The sequence below is a fragment of the Sphaerodactylus townsendi genome, linkage group LG01, assembly GCF_021028975.2.
Source record: "Sphaerodactylus townsendi isolate TG3544 linkage group LG01, MPM_Stown_v2.3, whole genome shotgun sequence".
NCBI classification, from domain to species: domain Eukaryota; kingdom Metazoa; phylum Chordata; class Lepidosauria; order Squamata; family Sphaerodactylidae; genus Sphaerodactylus; species Sphaerodactylus townsendi.
The window spans coordinates 188,347,025-188,366,604 of NC_059425.1; the positions used below are offsets into that span (position 1 = coordinate 188,347,025).

The following is a 19,580-nucleotide window of genomic DNA, read 5'->3' on the forward strand; positions in this document are numbered from 1 at the left end:
GAGTAGCAGAGAGCTGGACTAGATGGACTCTGGTCTGATCCAGCAGGCTAGTTCTTATGTTCTTATGTTCTTAAGGCCATTGCTTTCACATCCTGCATGTGAGCACCCAAAGGCACCTGGTGGGCCACTGCGAGTAGCAGAGAGCTGGACTAGATGGACTCTGGTCTGATCCAGCAGGCTAGTTCTTATGTTCTTATGTTCTTAAGGCCCTTGCTTTCACCTCCTGCATGTGAGCACCCAAAGGCACCTGGTGGGCCACTGCGAGTAGCAGAGAGCTGGACTAGATGGACTCTGGTCTGATCCAGCAGGCTAGTTCTTATGTTCTTATGTTCTTAAGGCCATTGCTTTCACATCCTGCCTGTGAGCTCCCAAAGGCACCTGGTGGGCTACCATGAGTAGTAGCAGAGGAGCTGGACTAGATGGACTCTGGTCTGATCCAGCAGGCTAGTTCTTATGTTCTTATGTTCTTAAGGAAGAAACTTTCTTACATAATTTAAGGGTGAGCACCCAAAAGCATCTCCAATCATGTTTCCAAATTACTGAGGTTAAACTTAAATTTTGAATTGATTATTCCTCTGATTCTGCTATTATTATAGCCGCAGATCGCATCCCACAGGTGAGCTCCCAAATACACCTGGTGGGCCACTGCAAGTAGCAGAGTGCTAGACTAGATGGACTCTGGTCTGATCCAGCTGGCTTGTTCTTATGTTCTTATGTTCTTAAGGCCATTGCTTTCACATCCTGCCTGTGAGCTCCCAAAGGCACCTGGTGGGCCACTGCGAGTAGCAGAGAGCTGGACTAGATGGACTCTGGTCTGATCCAGCTGGCTTGTTCTTATGTTCTTAAGGCCATTGCTTTCACATCCTGCCTGTGAGCTCCCAAAGGCACCTGGTGGGCCACTGCGAGTAGCAGAGAGCTGGACTAGATGGACTCTGGTCTGATCCAGCTGGCTTGTTCTTATGTTCTTATGTTCTTAAGGCCATTGCTTTCACATCCTGCCTGTGAGCTCCCAAAGGCACCTGGTGGGCCACGGCGAGTAGCAGAGGGCTGGACTAGATGGACTCTGGTCTGATCCAGCTGGCTTGTTCTTATGTTCTTATGAAAGTGAGAAGAGAAATGGGAAGAGAAGAAACTTTCTTACATAATTTAAGGGTGACTTCCCCACTTTAACAAAAGCATCTCCAATCATGTTTCCAAATTACTGAGGTTAAACTTAAATTTTGAATTGATTATTCCTCTGATTCTGCTATTATTATAGCCGCAGATCGCATCCCACAGGTGAGCTCCCAAAGGCACCTGGTGGGCCACTGCAAGTAGCAGAGTGCTAGACTAGATGGACTCTGGTCTGATCCAGCAGGCTAGTTCTTATGCTCTTCCTAGAGGGACTATTTGGTTTATGCTTCTTTGTGTCCATTGGCACACAGCAAAAAGCCTGTGTAGATGTTGTGTACGTCACACAGCATAAAAGCTTATTTGTTGCATGTATGTTGAATATTAGAGAAATGGGTCTATTAATACCAGCGGCCACCTGGAAACTGGCAACCCTATTTGGGAGCAAGCAAGGCGGGGGGGAGGCAGGTGAGGCGGAGGCAGGTAGACCCCGCTGGGGCTGAGGAGGGGGCTGTCGGCGGGAGCGCCTTGAGCGGCCTAATGGCGGCGCGCTCTCCTGAGGCGACCCCCGCAGGCCGCGCTTCTCCGTCGGCCTCGCCTCGCCTCGCCTCCCCGTCCGCTCCGCCTTCCCCTCCGCCTCCTCGTCAGGCGGAGGCGGCGCTCGCCGGGCCGGCTTGCTGGGCGCTGCGGGCCGGAGCGGGCCGTCGTCGTCGTCGTCCATGGTGGCTCTAGGCCGCGCCGCCGCCAGGCTGGGAGTAGGCCCGCGCCCCGGCGGGCGATGCAGGTACCCGGGTGGGAAGGGGCGGCGGGGCGAGGCCTGTCGTCTTCGTCACCCCGTTGCTCGCTGTGACGGGCAGCCGGGCTCGGAGCGGCCCTTTTCCGCCTCGGCTGACTGGGGGACGGGAGGCCGCTTCGTCGCCCGGCGGTGGAGGCGCCTTGGCCGAGGGACCCCTCCGACCCTCAGGCAGCCTTTCCTGCATCCCCCTCTTCCCTTTGCGGGCTCTCCCCCCAAACCTCCCCCCTTGCGAGATCTTATCCCTTTCTGTAACCCTCAGTGAGTTTCTATCCGGCCATTGGCCCTACAGCTCTTTTCACAACAACCCTAAGGGGTAGGCTAAGGCTGAGAGGAGGGGGCCGTCTGACAGCCACTTTCCCCAACTCGCCCCCCAGTGCATTCAGGAATTTGAACCCAGGTCCTCCAAAGTCCTGTCTCTCACCCTTCCTTTTATTTCCCCACAATCTTAATATCTTTCCCACCCCTCCCTGCACCCCACTAGTGCATTCAGGAATTTGAACCCAGGTCCTTTCAAGACCTCCCTGCACCCCACTAGTGCATTCAGGAATTTGAACCCAGGTCCTTTCAAGACCTCCCTGCACCCCACTAGTGCATTCAGGAATTTGAACCCAGGTCCTTTCAAGACCTCCCTGCACCCCCCTAGTGCATTCAGGAATTTGAACCCAGGTCCTTTCAAGACCTCCCTGCACCCCACTAGTGCATTCAGGAATTTGAACCCAGGTCCTTTCAAGACCTCCCTGCACCCCACTAGTGCATTCAGGAATTTGAACCCAGGTCCTTTCAAGACCTCCCTGCACCCCACCAGTGCATTCAGGAATTTGAACCCAGGTCCTTTCAAGACCTCCCTGCACCCCACCAGTGCATTCAGGAATTTGAACCCAGGTCCTTTCAAGACCTCCCTGCACCCCACCAGTGCATTCAGGAATTTGAACCCAGGTCCTTTCAAGACCTCCCTGCACCCCACCAGTGCATTCAGGAATTTGAACCCAGGTCCTTTCAAGACCTCCCTGCACCTCCTACCTCAGTGCATTCAGGAACTCGAACCCAGGTCCTTTCAAGACCGACCTGCACCCCACCAGTGCATTCAGGAATTTGAACCCAGGTCCTTTCAAGACCTCCCTGCACCCCACCAGTGCATTCAGGAATTTGAACCCAGGTCCTTTCAAGAACCCAGGTCCTTTCAAGACCTCCCTGCACCCCACCAGTGCATTCAGGAATTTGAACCCAGGTCCTTTCAAGACCTCCCTGCACCCCACCAGTGCATTCAGGAATTTGAACCCAGGTCCTTTCAAGACCTCCCTGCACCCCACCAGTGCATTCAGGAATTTGAACCCAGATCCTTTCAAGACCTCTTTCCCCCCCCCCCTTATCTTTCCGACAGTCTTAACACGCAACCCCCCCCCCAAGTGCATTTAGGAATTTAAACCCTCCCAAGTCCTTCTATCTCTCCCCCCCCCCATCTTTCTCTACGATCTTAATATGTTCATTGGGGTTTTTGCCCATCTTGTCCTGCAGAGAGGTTGTTTGCCCATTTTGTCCTGCAGAGAGGTTGTGTGTGGTTCCCTGTTTTGTTCTTGCAACAACCCTGTAAGGTGGGTTTGGCTAAGGAAAAGTGTCCAGCCCCAAGTCGCTCTTCACAGCCAAGCAAGGTTCAGGTCCAGGGGCACCCTAAAGACCAGCAAGATTTTTCAGGTATGAGAAGTCCGGTATCTTGAGAAAGGGACTCTCTAGAGCACATACCCCGAAAATGTAGTGGTTTTCTGGGGTGCTCCTGGACTCCAGTCTAGCTGTTTTGTTGCAGACCAAGTTGACTGACGACTGTCTGAAACTGTCGCTAAGAATTTGAACCCAGACCACTGCCGTAATCCTACTCCCTAATCTCTGCACTGTCGTAATCCTAACAGCAATTGTGCTGGGACTCTTCTGGCCCCTTTCTGTGAGAGCGAGCGGATTCCCTACCTTAACTTTTTCTTCCACCCTTTTAATCCAGAGATCTGTGTAGAAACATTTGTTTTCTTTCCCCTCTGTAGACTTTCTTTCAAGGGAGGGCAAGCAACACCCGCATATCTGTAGTATTCTCTCCTGTGGGTGGAAACAACTCTGCTGTTTCTCTTACTAGTTCACACATGGGAGGAATCTCAAAGTGTTTCCCCCTCTTTTTAATTTTTCTTGCTCTTTCGCTAGACAGGTAGTAGGTCTAAAAGGCAGAAACCCATTTCCCAAGAAAACACCTGCGACTTCCTTTGTATGCTTCGTCTCCCTTTCCCATACGGAGATGGGTTGTTTCTGTTTACCAACTGACAAAACACCCATGTCAAAATCATGGTGTGTAGGTTCATTGCCAGTTGAGATGTACAGTTGTTTTGAGTTTCCTGTTTTCCTCTGCAAAAAAATGTAGGAAATGGGTGAGTGGCCTCAATTCTCACATGATGCTACATGTGATCGCACAAGTCCGCTTGGTTTCTGTAATTTCAGCCCTCCTGCCTCCTAGTAGAATGTAAGCTAACTCGTTATTAGCTCCTCTTTGTTTCCTTAATATGCATAATTTCTGTCTGTGATATAAGCTTTTAGACAGTGAAAAATTATAATGATCAAATGTTCCCATTTTGATGGTTGGACTCAGCAGTACCACGTGGATCTCTGTGTAGGGGTGGGCTAGGAGCTCTGTATTTTCTGGGGGTGAAAAGAAATGGTTTTTAAAATCCCCTTTGCTGATTTTACATGGTGGTGGCTTTTCTAGAGTATCTGACTTTTAAAGTAAGGTTCTTTCTGGAGCCTTTCGGCATTGCTTCTGTGGTGTTAATACTGCTTTTGCTCTTCTTCACTGGGAAATAGTCACCTAGCTGGAATACCCAGCTGACATGTCTTACAACGGTATTTCATTGAGAATTTTCTCTAGCTGCCAGAATAATTTAAAAAACTATTCCTAAACTATTCCTAAACAGCAAAGGACAAGAGAGACCCCCTCACTTCTGCAGGAGTCTATCGCATACCCTGCAGCTGTGGAAAGATATACATAGAGGCCTACGGGGGTGGAGCGGTTAATAAATCCAAATAATAAATAAATAAAAATAAAAAAGAGGAACCACAAAACGCAGCATTCAGACTCATATTAAGAAGCATGAAATACACCATCCTGAAAAATCTGCAGTAGCAGAACATGTCTTAAACAAAATTGACATAATATTTTATTTGAAAACACTGAAACTTTGGACAATTCGGAAGATTACTGTGTCAGACTGCACAGGGAGGCCATTGAAATTCACAAACACCAAGACAACTTCAACAAGAAAAAAGAGACTCTGAGAATTAACAAAACTTGGCTACCAGTACTTAAAAACACCAGAGACAAAGGCCAAGGGCATGCTAAGTTCATGGACAATGGACTCTACCCAAACACAGAATTTGCATTCACCAATACTGCTGCTGCTGCATGGAATGCAAATGTGAATCACTCCCTGAACTGAAAAACCCAAACTGCAATACTATACTATCAACCACACCTTTGCATAGCAAGTTCCACCCAAACACTTACTGATTGGTTCCCCACCAAGTGACATGACAATTTATACCCCAGTAAAACATTCCCTTCTCACTGGACACAATGTGTAACAGACTTCCCTCTGTGATCCACCTCTGAAGATGTCAGCCACAGATGCAGGCAAAACGTTAGGAACAAGATCCACCAGACCACGGCCACACAGCCCGGAAAACCCACCACAATCAGTATTCCTAAAGAACTTGCCCTCCCCCCTTTTTGCATGACATATGGGTCCGTCTGCGGCAGTGGTCTTCATTAAATTTGCAGATGACGCCAAACTGGTAGGAGCAGCAAACACTCCAGAAGATCGTGGCAGAATTCAACAAGATCTGAACTCGCTGGAAAAGTGGGCAAGATGCAATTCAGCAAGGATAAATGCTGTGTTCTGCAGCTGGGTAACAAAAATGAGGAACATGTGTACTGAATGAGTTTATTGCGTCTTTGCATTTTTCTTTAATGTATTTAATGTTTATTTTGTTCAGAGCTGAAACACAGTGGTGGACGCTACAATCTCAAGATTTTTTTTAACCTAATGGAACTAGAAGAGATATGAGGCCTGCTTTGCTTGGACATTTTTGGAGTTCTGTCATTGAGGTATGCAAAATTAGCAGCTGCTTACTGCTGAACTATATAAACTGTCGAGTACATGTTGTTGCTTCTAGTCAAGACTTGTTAGATGCTGAGATTAACAGGAGATAGAGAAAGCAAAACATGTCTTGTTTTTAATAACCCTGTACTGTAAGCCTGCTTGCGTATGCATAGATGAGTAGCAGCTCTCTTGAAGAGTTCAGCTGTAATGCTATAAATTGTGGAGCAACTGATGCAGAGGTCGGCAACCTTTTCCACCCAAAGAGCCATTTGGACCCGTTTTCCATGGCCCCGAAGATCTACCAAGCTGGAGAGGTTTGGCCCCTCCACTCAGCTTTCCTTCCAGCGCTCGGAGGCAGAGGCGCCGGGCAAGGAAACCCCCTCTGCCCAACAGAGCAGGCAGCCGTCTGCTCCATGGGGCAGAGGGGGGATGGCAGCCACGGCCTGCCCAGTGCCGCTGCCTCTCGCGCTGTGGGAGGCAGCGGCGCCAGGCACGGAAACCCCCTCTGCCTGATGGAACAGGCAGCTGCCTGCTCCGTGGGGCAGAGGGGGAACGATGCTGTGGGAGGCAGTGGTGCCGGGCAGGGAAACCCCTTCTGCCTGTGGGGCAGAGGGGGATGGCGGCTGTGAGGATGGCAAAGTGGGGATTGGCAGTTGCTCTGGAGGGACACACCCATGCTACCCTCCGACCTCCAGGGGTCGGAGGGCAGCGTAGGCGTGTCCCTCCAGCCCTCCAGAGCAGCGCTGGAAGGAGAGGTGTGGAGGGGATGCGAAAAGCGGCACCCTCACACACAGAGCGACCTGCGGTTCGGCCCCTCCACTCACCTTTCCTTCCAGCGCTGCTCTGGAGGGCTGGAGGGACATGCCCACGCTACCCTCCAACCTCCAGGCTACGCGGAGCCGCAGTATAAGGCTGAAAGAGCCGCGGGTTGCAGACCCCTGAACTAATGTGTAACGAAAGCTATGGTTTGTAATGGAAACAAGCTTAATTGATCCTTGGGATGGCTTATACTGTACTTGGCTCAGAAATTAGAAATTTCTGCTCTTGTAGAAAACCTTAGTTTGTGGTTGTATCTGACCAACAAGTAGTGGTTTGGTTTCTTGCCGCAAAACCATAATTGAATCTTTTTAAATTTGTTCATCCGTTTGCTTTGTTTGACATTTCCATGCACCTGGTGCGTGGGATCTGCTGACATACTGTGTCACTTCAAATAGCAAAAGAAATAAGGGATCACCTTTTGAAGCTTCCCTATGTACAGGCATACTGCAAAGAGAAGGCCAGCAGATCGTGAAGAAAAATTGTAGCTCTTCCCTTCACCCTGATAAGCTAGCTTTCTGCTTGCGGTGGCTTGCTTTTGTGCATTGGAGGTCAGAGATGTGGGCTGCCGCCTTAAATCTACAATGTAAATTGAGTTCTAAAGCATCAGGTGTTCACACGGAAAAAATCAGCTGCCAAAGTTACATTGCTGTGTTCCTAAATGTGAGCTTGACGGGAGGAAATGAGTAATTTTCTCTAAGTAATTTTGTTAGGAAGAGGTTTGTGGTGGACCTGGGACTTGCCAGTCTTGGCAGAGCCCAAACCGTTTCAGTACTTGAGACTACCATTCGTACCACTTAACTGCCTGCTATCTCCCTTGTTATCCCTCCACAGGAACTGGTTGGCTACTGCATGAGGCTCTTTGCTGGACTAGGTGGAGCACTGGTCTGATCCAATAGTGCTCTTCTTATGAAGACATCGGCCTCTTTGCCCTGTTGTTGGCCCTCCAGAGCACAGGTGTCAAACTCGTGGCCCTCCAGATGTTGTGGACTACAGTTCCCATCATCCCCTGCCAGCATGATGCGGGCAGGGGATGATGGGAGCTGTAGTCCATAACATCTGGAGGGCCGCGAGTTTGACACCTATGCTCCAGAGTAATCGGCTGGCCAGAATGTAAGGCAGGTTGCTAGGCTTGGCGGCCCCCTGGTCTGATCTAGCGGGGCTCTCCTATCCCTAGAGAGGGGTCATTTCTGGAAATCTTGAAGTAGTGGATAAAGCTGACATTTATGGAAAAAATTGAAATAACTGGGATATTTTACTAATGCTGCACTACTGTGGCATGAAATGTATTTGGATGAATTCAAGTATTTGTTTTCAGATGATGGAAGGATGGGTAATTTCCTTCTCCCATTGTCACACCACATCTACCGTGTTTCCCCCAATATTGTGCTCTATCTATGTTGTTCACCGCCCTGAGCCCTTTGGGGGAGGGCGGTTTATAAACCCAATAAATAATAATAATAATAATAAGAAGAAGAAGAAGAAGAAGAAGAAGAAGAAGAAGAAGACAGTGTCTTATATTAATTTTTGCTCCCAAAGATGCGCTATGTCTTATTTTCAGGGGATGTCTTATTTTTCTGTGTTCTGTTCATCGGGCATGCTTCCAAACAAAAACTTTGCTATGTCTTACTTTCGGGGGATGCCTTATATTTCGCACTTCAGCAAAACCTCTACTATGTCTTATTTTTAGGGGATGTCTTATATTCGGGGAAACAGGGTAGTATTGATTCGTGTGTGTGTGTGTGTGAGCGTGTGGGGGCAGGGGCGGGAGAGATACCCAGCAGCCCAGGACAGGGTCTCAGGGGCTGCATGAAGATGCAGTGGCAAATGGGGTCTGTAGTATTTTTGGATCCAGCCTACTGTGTATAACAATGTATAAAACTGTGACTGGTTGAGCAGTAATTACTCCTATAGATATTGTGGTGGAGGAAACTGCACCCTTTCCGTCCTCCCTCATAACCTTTGATGGCACATGCTAAAATGTTTACAACACATAGACTACTGGATAGAATTTTTTTTATATAACAATTCTCAACTAAATTTCTTCCAAATTAAAAAAAAAGATCATTGATTCAATCAGGGCTGGACAAAATAACATGCATTTGAGCCATTTCTTCAAATCTGAGAACATTTTATTTCATAAGTCTGCAGATGAAAAACTTAAAATACTGGCTTGTGTATCTTACATGCCTCCATACTCATTTTCTTGCTTGTTCACAATCTGGAAAAGGTAAACAAGCTTTCCTGCTTTATCGATTCCCAATCAGTTTCTCAATTTGGAATGAACGAGTCTAAACAAAGAGAATATTCTTTCTATGCCAGCAAAAGAAACTACTGCTGTTAAAAGTGAAATCATTACTTCAATTACTTAAACAGTCTCTCATTCCAGCCAGCGTGGTGTAGTTAAGAGCAGGTGGAGTCTAATCTGGAGAACTGGGTTTGATTCCTCACTCCTTCACCTGAGTGGTAGAGGCTTATCTGGTGAACCAGATGTGTTTCCACACTGCTACATTCCTGCTGGGTGACCTTGGGCTAGTCACATTTCTTCGAAACTCTCTCAGCACCATGTCAATGACCCTGGCCCCTGCCAGTTCCGCTGGCATAGTGGGGCATTCTGGAGGCGTGGTTGGGAGTGGAGCTGACGTTGGTTGGCTTCCACCCTTGCGTTGCCTCTTGGGATGAACCAGGGGGCATCCATTGAAAATGCTGGGGGGAAGAATTAGGACTAATAAAAGGAAACATTTTTTCACGCAGTGTGCGATTGGTGTTTGGAATATGCTGCCACAGGAGGTGGTAATGGCCACTAACCTGGATAGCTTTAAAAGGAGCTTGGACAGATTTATGGATGAGAAATCGATCTATGGCTACCAATCTTGATCCTCCTTGATCTGACATTGCAAATGCCTTAGCAGACCAGGTGCTCGGGAGCAGCAGCAGCATAAGGCCATTGCTTTCACCTCCTGCAAGTGAGCTCCCAAATACACCTGGTGGGCCACTGCGAGTAGCAGAATGCTGGACTAGATGGACTCTGGTCTGATCCAGCTGGCGAGTTCTTATGTTCTTATGGGATGCTGGTGCCTGCGGGCATGGACTTATGCCAGCCTTTTGAGCCCAGCGGAAGGCTTTTCCATGATGGGGTGGGGTTTTTTGGCCTTTCCACATTGCCAAAAAGCCCTGGGCAGGGTGGCGCTGCAGCGGCACCTTCCCTGGTCGCCTCTGGGCTCTGGATTGGGCTGCTGGGCTGTTTAGCCTGGGGGGGGGGGGAGGCGAGTATGGGGGGTGGTGCATGATAAAGGGATGTAAAATTCTGCATGGTGTGGACAGAGTGGCTTTCCCTCTCCAAAAATCCTAGCGCCCGGGGTCACCCGGTGAAGCTGAAGGGTGGAAGATTCGGGTCAGACAGACGGAAGTACTTCCCGCAGCTTGTCGTTAAGTTGTGAAACTTGCTGCTGCAGAATGTGGTGCTGGGTGCTGGGGTGGAAGGCTTTAAAAGGGGAGTGGGGAGATTTGTGGAGGACAGGGCTATTGGTGGGGACTGGTCCTGTTCCATATCTGCTCCCCACAATATGGGAGAAACAGCGTGTCTCTTTTTATCAGTCGTTGGGCACAAGCAGGTGGATGCTATAGTAATCCTGTTTGTGAGCTTCCTTGAGGCGGCTGTTGTGAACAGTATGTGAACAGAATGCTGGACTAGAACCAGGGAGCGTACATTGAAAATGCTGGGGGGAAAATTAGGACTAATAAAAGGAAACATTTCTTCACGCAACGTGTGATTGGTGTTTGGAGGTGGTGATGGCCACTAACCTGGATAGCTTTAAAAGGGGCTTGGACAGATTTATGGAGGAGAAGTCAATCCATGGCTACCAATCTTGATCCTCCCTGATCTGAGATTGCAAATGCCTTAGCAGACCAGGTGCTCGGGAGCAGCAGCAGCAGAAGGCCATTGCTTTCACATCCTGCAGGTGAGCTCCCAAAGGCACCTGGTGGGCCACTGCAAGTAGCAGAGTGCTGGACTAGATGGTCTGATCCAGCAGGCTCGTTCTTATGTTCTTATGACTTGACGGGCCTTGGTCTGATCTAGCATGAACTTATGTTCTTACTTTTTAACTGATTTACAACATGTTTTCCAAAGTGCCGTCAACACTTCTTTGTAAAATGTGCTTCATTTGCCGCAAAACCCACGCAGAGTAGCGCAAATGAAATATTTTCCAGTCATATTCTCTTACCTGTTTTGTTTTTGTGCTAATTTTGTTTTGGCTTTGTGATGAGTTTTAAAAAGGAGCTGCATGTCGAAAGGGAGGGTGCTAGTTCGCAAGGAAGGTCTCTGCTTAACCTGGAACGTTAACCCGCAGTGATACAGGAAAGGGTGAGATATAACAGGATTTGTACCGCTTGGTTTGAAGAAGTCAAATGCACTTAGGAAGCCCATATTGCTAGTTTTTCCGTAGAGCTTCGTCCTGTTTAGCTAAGCAAGCAGAATAGGGCACCCGCCCTACTCCCATCTCGACAAACTTGTGCATTTATACATTAACCGGTTCATCGGGGTTAATTATCCATAAGCTCTAAATCATGACTACGCTCAAAGAGCTGTTTTCTATGAATAATTTAGTACAGCCTCACATTACAGTTCATTTGGGAGGCCTCTCGTTGAAGTCGGCACCATACTTTGCCAGACCGGCATTGCTCTGTCATGCCTCTGTTTCCTGACTGGAGTAAGGGCACACAAATATCCCAGCATGCACTGCCTCGCAACATGCAAGGGAAGCTGTACATGAAAAGTGGGGAGAAGGTTGAAGGAGGTGGGAAGAGAATGGATCGTGCCGAGTCCTTTGTCCCAGCAGCCCAAGTTGCCCAGTTTGGCCCAAATTCATCGGGCCTCGAGAAGGGTCAGCCATGGTCAGTACTTGGAAGCGAGATAACCAAAGAAGGCTGGGGTTGTCATGCAGAGGAAAACCGTGACAAATCATGGCCTTCCTGAGGTTCCTCTCTATCTTTGAGAACCCAACGAGGAAATGCCCACGAGTTAGTTGCCTCTTGATGGCGCACAGTCAGGCTAGCCTGATTTAGTCAGGTCTCAGAAGCTAAGCAAAGTCAGCCGTGTTTAGTAATTGGAGGAGAGATCACCAAGGAAACCCTTATGTGACAATGATTGTGCTGAGGGACCAGGCAATGGGGAACCACCTCTGTTAGTTTCACTGTGGTTAGGGTCGACAGTGGTCCTTTCCGCACAAAACACCCAAAACATTGTAAAATGTTTCAATTCCTCCCCCTCCCCCCCTTTTAATGATGCTCCTCCGTATTCACCCCCTTGAAATGGTTCATGGCTGCCATTAGGTAGTTTTCCCCCCTTTATTTGGAGTGATGTATTGAATCGATTTTTCAATGCATAGGTGTCAAACTCGCGGTCCTCCAGATGTAATGGACTACAGTTCCCATCATCCCCTGTCAAAACTGGGTCACTTGTGTGGCTGATATTTACCTTTAAAAATGTCTTATCTATTGTGACCCACAGTTGTTCCAAACGTTCATTAAACGAGAGAGAGGGACTATAATGGTGATGAACAGAGTTATTATTTGATGTGGTTTTTAAATCTGTGCTGATCTCTGGGTTCTCACCAACCGTGTGAGTTCTCCTTTGTGAAACCATTACACCTTCTGCTTTGTGCCTCTTGCCCTCCCAGCAAAGAGTTGTGTGGGGATAAGCGCAGTGTTCTCGTTAGTACAGGATTGTTTGCAGTATTACAAAGGCAAAAAAATGTGCAGCATTTTAGATGTGATAATTGCTAGTAGTGACAGTCACCAGATGAGAGATCCTCTTTCCAGCTCTGGCAGCAGTAAAAGACAGGTGCCTAAAATGCACGAGAGAGGAGAGTAACTTGGTGGTGCTGGAAGGCGCCATCCAGTCGTTGCTGATGTATGGCGACTCTGTAGGATTTTCAAGGTCATCCAGCAGTCTTGATATATTGAAGCAGGGAATCAAACCCAGTTCACCAGATTAGAGTTTGCCATTCTTAACTAACCTGGTTCACATTATTTTTTGTGGGAGTGGAAAAGGCCACCCTCACAATTGACTTATAGAAACCACATCGGGTTTTCATGGCAAGAGATGTTCGGAGGTGGTTTGTCATCGCCTGCCTCTGCATGGGCTGAGAGAGTTCTGAGAGAACTGGGATTGACCCAAGGTCACCCAGCAGGCTTCATGCGGAGGAGTTGGGGATCACATTCTCCAGATTAGAGTCCACCACTCTTAACCACGTTGGCTCTCCAGAAGGCAACTTGCAGGTCTATAGGAGCTGCATTGATGTGCTGGAGGGGATGGAGCAAGCAGAAGCAAAGGATATAGAAAAAGTGAGAAAGGCACAGGGACGGGCACAGTTGCTGCACAGAGAAGGTGAGAAAGGGGATTCTGGAAACAGGACAAAGCCGCCTTGAATGTCATGGGGAGGAGGTCAACAGATTTTGAGGCCGAGAGGTTCTCATAGAAGCAATCCGGAAGTATTACTTAGCGACCCTGTTTGTTTTCATTTGTTGTTGGACTCAGCACAGCCAGTGAGGAAGGAAGTTGTCTGGGCAAGGAGGCAGAAAGAGACTCTTGTTTCGCCCTGACCCTCCCTTGACTCCTAAATTCTGTCACGCGGACTTGGTGCACATGGGAAAATGTAGCCCACTTTTTTTGGCTCAGTTGTCTGGGTGGACAGCTTTATCTGTTGATAGTTGTGTGGACGAATTAAATGAACCGAGCTTTTTCAGTTCGTTTCTGGCAATTCCCTTGCTCAGTGGGAACGGCGGGCTTTTCGAGGCATATGATCGTCTCTGGGAAATGCAGAACTGCAGTTTAATTGAATGTTTTAAAATCCCTTTCGTGAAGCTGCGTCAAAGGACTCTCTTCAAATATATGTTGCGAAAGTTAACAGATTGACTACTGTAAGCACATTTATTTGGGGGACTGCAAAAAGAACCCACAGTGGCTAGTATCATGAAGTCTGTTGTTGGGTGTTCAGGGAATTGTGAATGTCTGCTTCCAGTTTAATGATTATTAAATCCAATAAGCCTCCCTCGCGCCCCCCCCCCAACATTCTTTGATAGGGGCTATATTTGGGAAGAGTGGGTGTAAATTCATACAAATATGTGACAATGATTTTAGCTCACTCACTTGGTTTAATGGCCTCTGCTTATGTGGTACTTGGAGCTATGGAATCTGTATATGTGGAGGCGAGAGAGAGTCAAGACCATTTAAAATTCTGTGAAAGCGCTATCGCAATGGTGGTGAACCTATGGCACGGGTGCCCTCTCTGTGGGCACGCGCAAACAGAGTCACCCTCCCCCCATACACACACATCTAGGCTGGCATGGGCCGCTGGGCTCGATTATTAGCATTAAACCTAAGACCTAGTTTGGGGAAGCAGTGCAGCTAACCCTGTTAAGCACTGTTAAACCTCACTGATTTTCATGCGAAGAACCGAAGCACGATCCTTTACCTGGGAGTAAGCTCGGTTGCAGGCAATGGGGCTTGCTTCTGAGGTAACCCTCCTAGGGTTGTGATTCACCCGTTGGAAGAGTTGCACGGATGCTTCAAAGCAAAGCCACCGACTACCACCAAGCTTATTCCCGAGTAACGCATGCCTCGGAGCCAACCGTTTTTTCTAAACTAAAACCTCAGTATTCAGGTTAAATTGCTGTGTTGGCACTTTGCAATAAATAAGTGGGTTTTGGTTTGCTATTTGGGCACTCGGTCTCAAAAAGGTTCGCCACCACTGCGTTATCACTTTCTCATACTGGTACTACAAGACTGTTTGCTTTCAGTTTCTCTTCTGCCTACATGGCCAAGTTGCTCGATCACTTTCAAGTATGTAATCTGACCTTCATTTTCCCTCCCTAATAAATCCAGTACTTCTCCAGTGGCATCTTTATGCAATGGCCTCAAGCCACAGGTCTTCACCAGTGCCTCAGTCAAAGAGCAGCGGTGCTTTCTTTAAGAAGGAAGTGGATTCTGCCAAGCGTTTTCGACCAGTCCAGTCGTTGCCCGATGTGTGCCCGAAGGAACCCACAGGTAATGCCTTCAATAAAACCTGCATAGAATCTGTCTTCTGAATATCAGTCGTACTGTTTCTTGTTTAGTGGGTAGGATAGACTCTGGCCTTTATTGTTGCCCAGGTTCCTTGCTACTCCTCTGTAGCATCACAGAATTCAGTGTGATTTATTTACAAATAAAAACATAAAAGACGAAGAATTCGGCTTTCCCGAATTTCTGGTCCTTCACATGGTTCGCGCTCAAAATAGCAGGAACTCAAATTGCTGCCGTTGCTTGTGGCCAGCTCGAGGGTTCTGTAGCAGTGGGGAGAAACCTTTGGGACCACAAGGAAAACGGAACACAGATACATCTTGGAAAAGCCTGGTTGGAGGAAAAAAGCCACCTTCTACATGCAGTGGACACAAACAGCCATTCCACAGAATAATGTTGATTGCCCCTCAGTGGAATTGGGGGCTTTTCAAAATGAAAGGAGATTGTTGAGCAGGGCCCAGTATAAGTAGCCGTGGCCGTAGACTCATTTCATTGTGCTTTGTTTTTAGGGGGAGGGGCTGTGGCTCAGTGAAAGAGCCTCCGCTTGGCTTGTGGAAGATGCCAGGTTCAGTCCCCGGCACCTTTAGTAATAAAAGACCAGGCAGAAGGCGCGGTGAAAGCTCTCTGCTTGAGACCCTGGAGAGCTGCTGCCAATCTTGAGTAGAGGAGTGGCCAACCTACGGTGCTCCAGATGTTCATGGACGACAATTCCCATCAGCCCCTGCCAGCGGGGCTGATGGGAATTGTCGTCCATGAACATCTGGAGCACCATAGGTTGGCCACCCCTGGTAGACAGTACTGATCTTGCTGAACCAATGGTCTGATTCAGTATAAGGCAGTTTCATGTGTTTATGTTTTTGATGTGCCCAGCCCCATTTGCATGGGAGGGGGAAACTTGATGCTGATGGGAATAGCACACATCTTCATTTATCTATTCATTTCCTGTCTATGTTTCCTGTCGTTTCCTGCCCATCCCAGCTGAAGCCGGGCTCAGAATGGCTTACGAATAAAAACATAAAACATTAGAGTTCTGATAATAAGTAACATTGTTCTAAAATTATATGTACATCTTAAGGTGGCTATTTCAATAAGCCTAATAGTATACAACCCCATCCCTATTTAATCTCCTTTTCTCGGTAAAGATTTCTTCTGGGCGGGGAAAGGCGATAGCCACATAACGTGCAGGTGATCATTTGTGTGGGGCCAGAAAGTGGCTAGCTTGCGGGTACTTTTCACGTTGGGCAGCAAGTGTCATTAAGAGGGTTGGACTCTGGGTTCAGGCTCCATTCGTGCCATAGAAGCTCACTGGGGGATCTTGGGCCAGTCACACCCTCTAAACCTAACCAACCTCACAGGGTTGTTGTGAAGATAAAAGTGGAGGAGAGGAGAACAATATAAGCTGCTTTGTATCTCTTATTGGGGAGAAGGCCAGGGTACAAATGAATTATTTTTATACATACGCACGCACGCACGCACGCACATATACCCCGTCAGGACTCCCCTGCATTGACAGTGAACCAGGCCAAAAGTTTCAGATTTTATTGCAAGTGACAGGAAAGCAACAGAAGACTGTTCTGAAGCTCAAGCTCTCAGACCAGTGCTATTATGGATTGTACTTTTCATCCCCCCCGCCCCCACCGCCCCAATGTGAAACCCTTAGCAGAACAGTTCCCGGCAACATCTCCAGACATTCAAGGTTTCTTGATAAGCCAGCTGTGGAAAAAGGCAGAGTAGCAAAAGCAGTGCATAGCTGAAACTCACAGTTCCCCAGGCAGCCCAACCCCCATAGCTGACACCCCCCACCCACCCACCCACCCACCCCTGCACTGGAAGCTTGCTGGGTGACAGTGGTCTAGTCACACTCTCAGCCTCACCTACCTCGCAGAATGGTTGTGAGGATGAAACAACCTTAGCTGTAGGAGTGGAAACTTCAGCACCATCACCACCCACTCCTGTTTGCCTCCCATGGGTAATCTGTATATTTCCATCTATAGTTTGACCAACCTAGCAGTCAGCCTTATTAGAAATGGCACATCTCCATTGCAGAACGCTCCAGAATGGCCTCACATTTTCCACTCGCTGACAAAGAAGAGAAGAATTTGGATTTATATCCCACTTTTCTCAGCTATAATCGTCTAGGTGCCAAGCAGAGGCTCTTTCACTGAGCCACAGCCCCTCCCCTAAAAACAAAGCACAATGAAATGAGTCTACTTGACAAATACCGTGTTTCCCCGAAAATAAGACAGTGTCTTATATTAATTTTTGCTCCCAAAGATGCGCTATGTCTTATTTTTCTGTGTTCTGTTCGTTGGGCAGACTTCCAAACAAACACTTTGCCACGTCTTACTTTTGGGGGATGCCTTATATTTTGCACTTCAGCAAAGCCTCTACTATGTCTTATTTTCAAGGGATGTCTTATATTCGGGGAAACAGGGTAGGAGCTGTTTATGCTCGGTTAACACATTGCTGGTTGAAAGATTTGCATGGTGACTGCCTGTTGGTTTCATTATTACATGGTTACAGATGACTGCAGAGTTCCACCATCTGGATATTCACGCTGAACAAAATAGCTTTTTAAAAATTCTGGATGAATACTAAGTCCATGTTATGGTTGTATTTTATCTTGAACAAAATTGTAAGATGAGAATGCTGACTCTCTGTTCCTCATTTCATCTTAAGGGTGCCTTTTGATGACCCCGCGCAGAGTGTGGGTTTATGGGGACGCCTGGGCGCACGCCTGGGATGCCGCGTGCTGAGAGCAGCGCGCGGCATAGGGAAGATGGAAAAGAGTGGGGAAAGGCCCAGTATCCATTGCCTCACTCCCTTTTGTACTCTTGGGTATTCTGTTTTTCACCGGACACTAAAAGAAATATGGGTAGCCATGGAGAATAGAAAAAGGCTTCAGATGAACTTCGCTGATGGGGCGTTTTTGTGTTGCAACGTACAGGTGATCCTATGAGTCTGTGTGACAGTCCGTCTTTAGTCGCGGATCAACACCGATGGACTATTTATCATTCCAAAGTAAATCTCCCAGCGGCACTCAATGACCCTCGGTTGGCGAAAAGGGAATCTGATTTCTTCACCAAGACTTGGGGACTGGACTTTGTGGACACTGAAGTTGTGCCTTCGCTCTACCTCCCGCAGATCAACAAGGATCATTTTGCAGCATACCAGCTGGACGTTGTTCAGGTAAAAAGGAAAGGAAGAAAGGAACCCTGTGCTTGTTCTGTGCTTCATAACTGGGATTGCCAATCTCCAGTTGGGGCCTGGAGAGTTCTCGGTGTTTCAGTTGACGTCTAGACTGTAGAGATCAGTTTCCCTGGAGAAAATGGCTGCTTTGGAGGGTGGACTCTGAGGCATTGACGCTGAGGAGGGTTCTCCTCTCCCCAAGCCCCCCTCCCCCCCGAGGTTTCGCTCTCAAAATCTCCAGGTCTTTCCCAACCCAGAGCTGGCGACCTTACTTATAAAGCATATTAGTCACTGTAGTTAGTTAAGCAGCAGTAGTTAGTAGAGCAGCAGTGGCGTAGTGAGGGAAGAGCAGGTGCACTCTAATCTGGAGAACTGGGTTTGATTCCCCATTCTGCCACTTGAGCTGTGGAGGCTTGTCTGGGGAACTAAATTAGCCTGTACACTCCCACACACGCCAGCTGGGTGACCTTGGGCTAGTCACAGCTTTTTTGGAGCGCTCTCAGTCCCACCCACTTCACAGGGTGTTTGTTGTGAGGGGGGAAGGGAAAGGAGATTGTCAGCCCCTTTGAGTCTCCTTATAGGAGAGAAAGGGGGGGGGGTATAAATCCAAACTCTTTCTCTTCTTCCTCCTCTTCCTCCTCCTCCTCCTTAATCCACTCCAGATTTTGTGGCACTGGATAATTACTTAGTTCCTGTGTTATTTTATTCATTTTATGGAATGCTACTTGTGTCAGAGTGGCCTTCTCTGCATTTCATGTTTCCTTACAGACTATATATTAAGTTCCTGACCTGGATAGGTCAGGGAAGGTCAATCTCAGCAGTTAAGCCGGGTCAACCCTGCTTAGGAGGACACTGGGGTTGGCAACTCCAGTTTGGGAAATTGCTGGAGATTTTAGGGACGGAGCCTTGGGAAAACGAGTTAAGGGGGCCGGGGGAGCTTCAGCAGAGCGTAATGCTGCAGAGTCCACCCTCCGAAGACGTGTCATTTCCTCCAGGGGAACTGACCTCTGTCATCTGGACATCAGCTGTCATTCTGAAAAATCTCCAGACCCCACCTGGAGAGTGGCGACCCTGGAGACCACTGAGGAAAGCCAGGGTTGCTGCGCAAAGGCAGGTGATGAAAAAACAGCTCAGAGGGTTCCCCGCCTTGGAAACTTTTTGGAGCTCAGTGGAAGAGGCTGCGCTTTAAGAATATAAGAACATAAGAACAAGCCAGCTGGATCAGACCAGAGTCCATCTAGTCCAGCTCTCTGCTACTCGCAGTGGCCCACCAGGTGCCTTTGGGAGCTTTGCCTTCGTCGGGTTCCAAGTTCAATCCCTGCATCTCCAATTAGCAAGACCAGTCAGGAAGTGATCAGAAAGACCTCAGTCTGAGACTCTGGGAAATTTGCTACCAGTCTGAGCAGACTACTGACTTGGATGAACCATCGTCTGATTCTGATTCACGAGAGTGTTCATTGACAGCTAAAGCAGCGTG

General features: G+C 48.1%; 1 protein-coding gene across 1 annotated transcript in view; it reads left to right on the forward strand.

The window, feature by feature from the left end:
* Positions 1-1,671: 1,671 nt before the first annotated feature.
* VPS54 (VPS54 subunit of GARP complex) overlaps positions 1,672-19,580 on the forward strand; it is a 72,078-nt gene continuing 54,169 nt past the window's right edge. The window contains 4 exon segments of the mRNA XM_048501697.1: positions 1,672-1,894; positions 5,930-6,041; positions 14,741-14,902; positions 17,862-18,103. Of these exon segments, the coding sequence (XP_048357654.1) occupies positions 14,767-14,902; positions 17,862-18,103 (378 nt within the window). The 5' untranslated portion in view covers positions 1,672-1,894; positions 5,930-6,041; positions 14,741-14,766.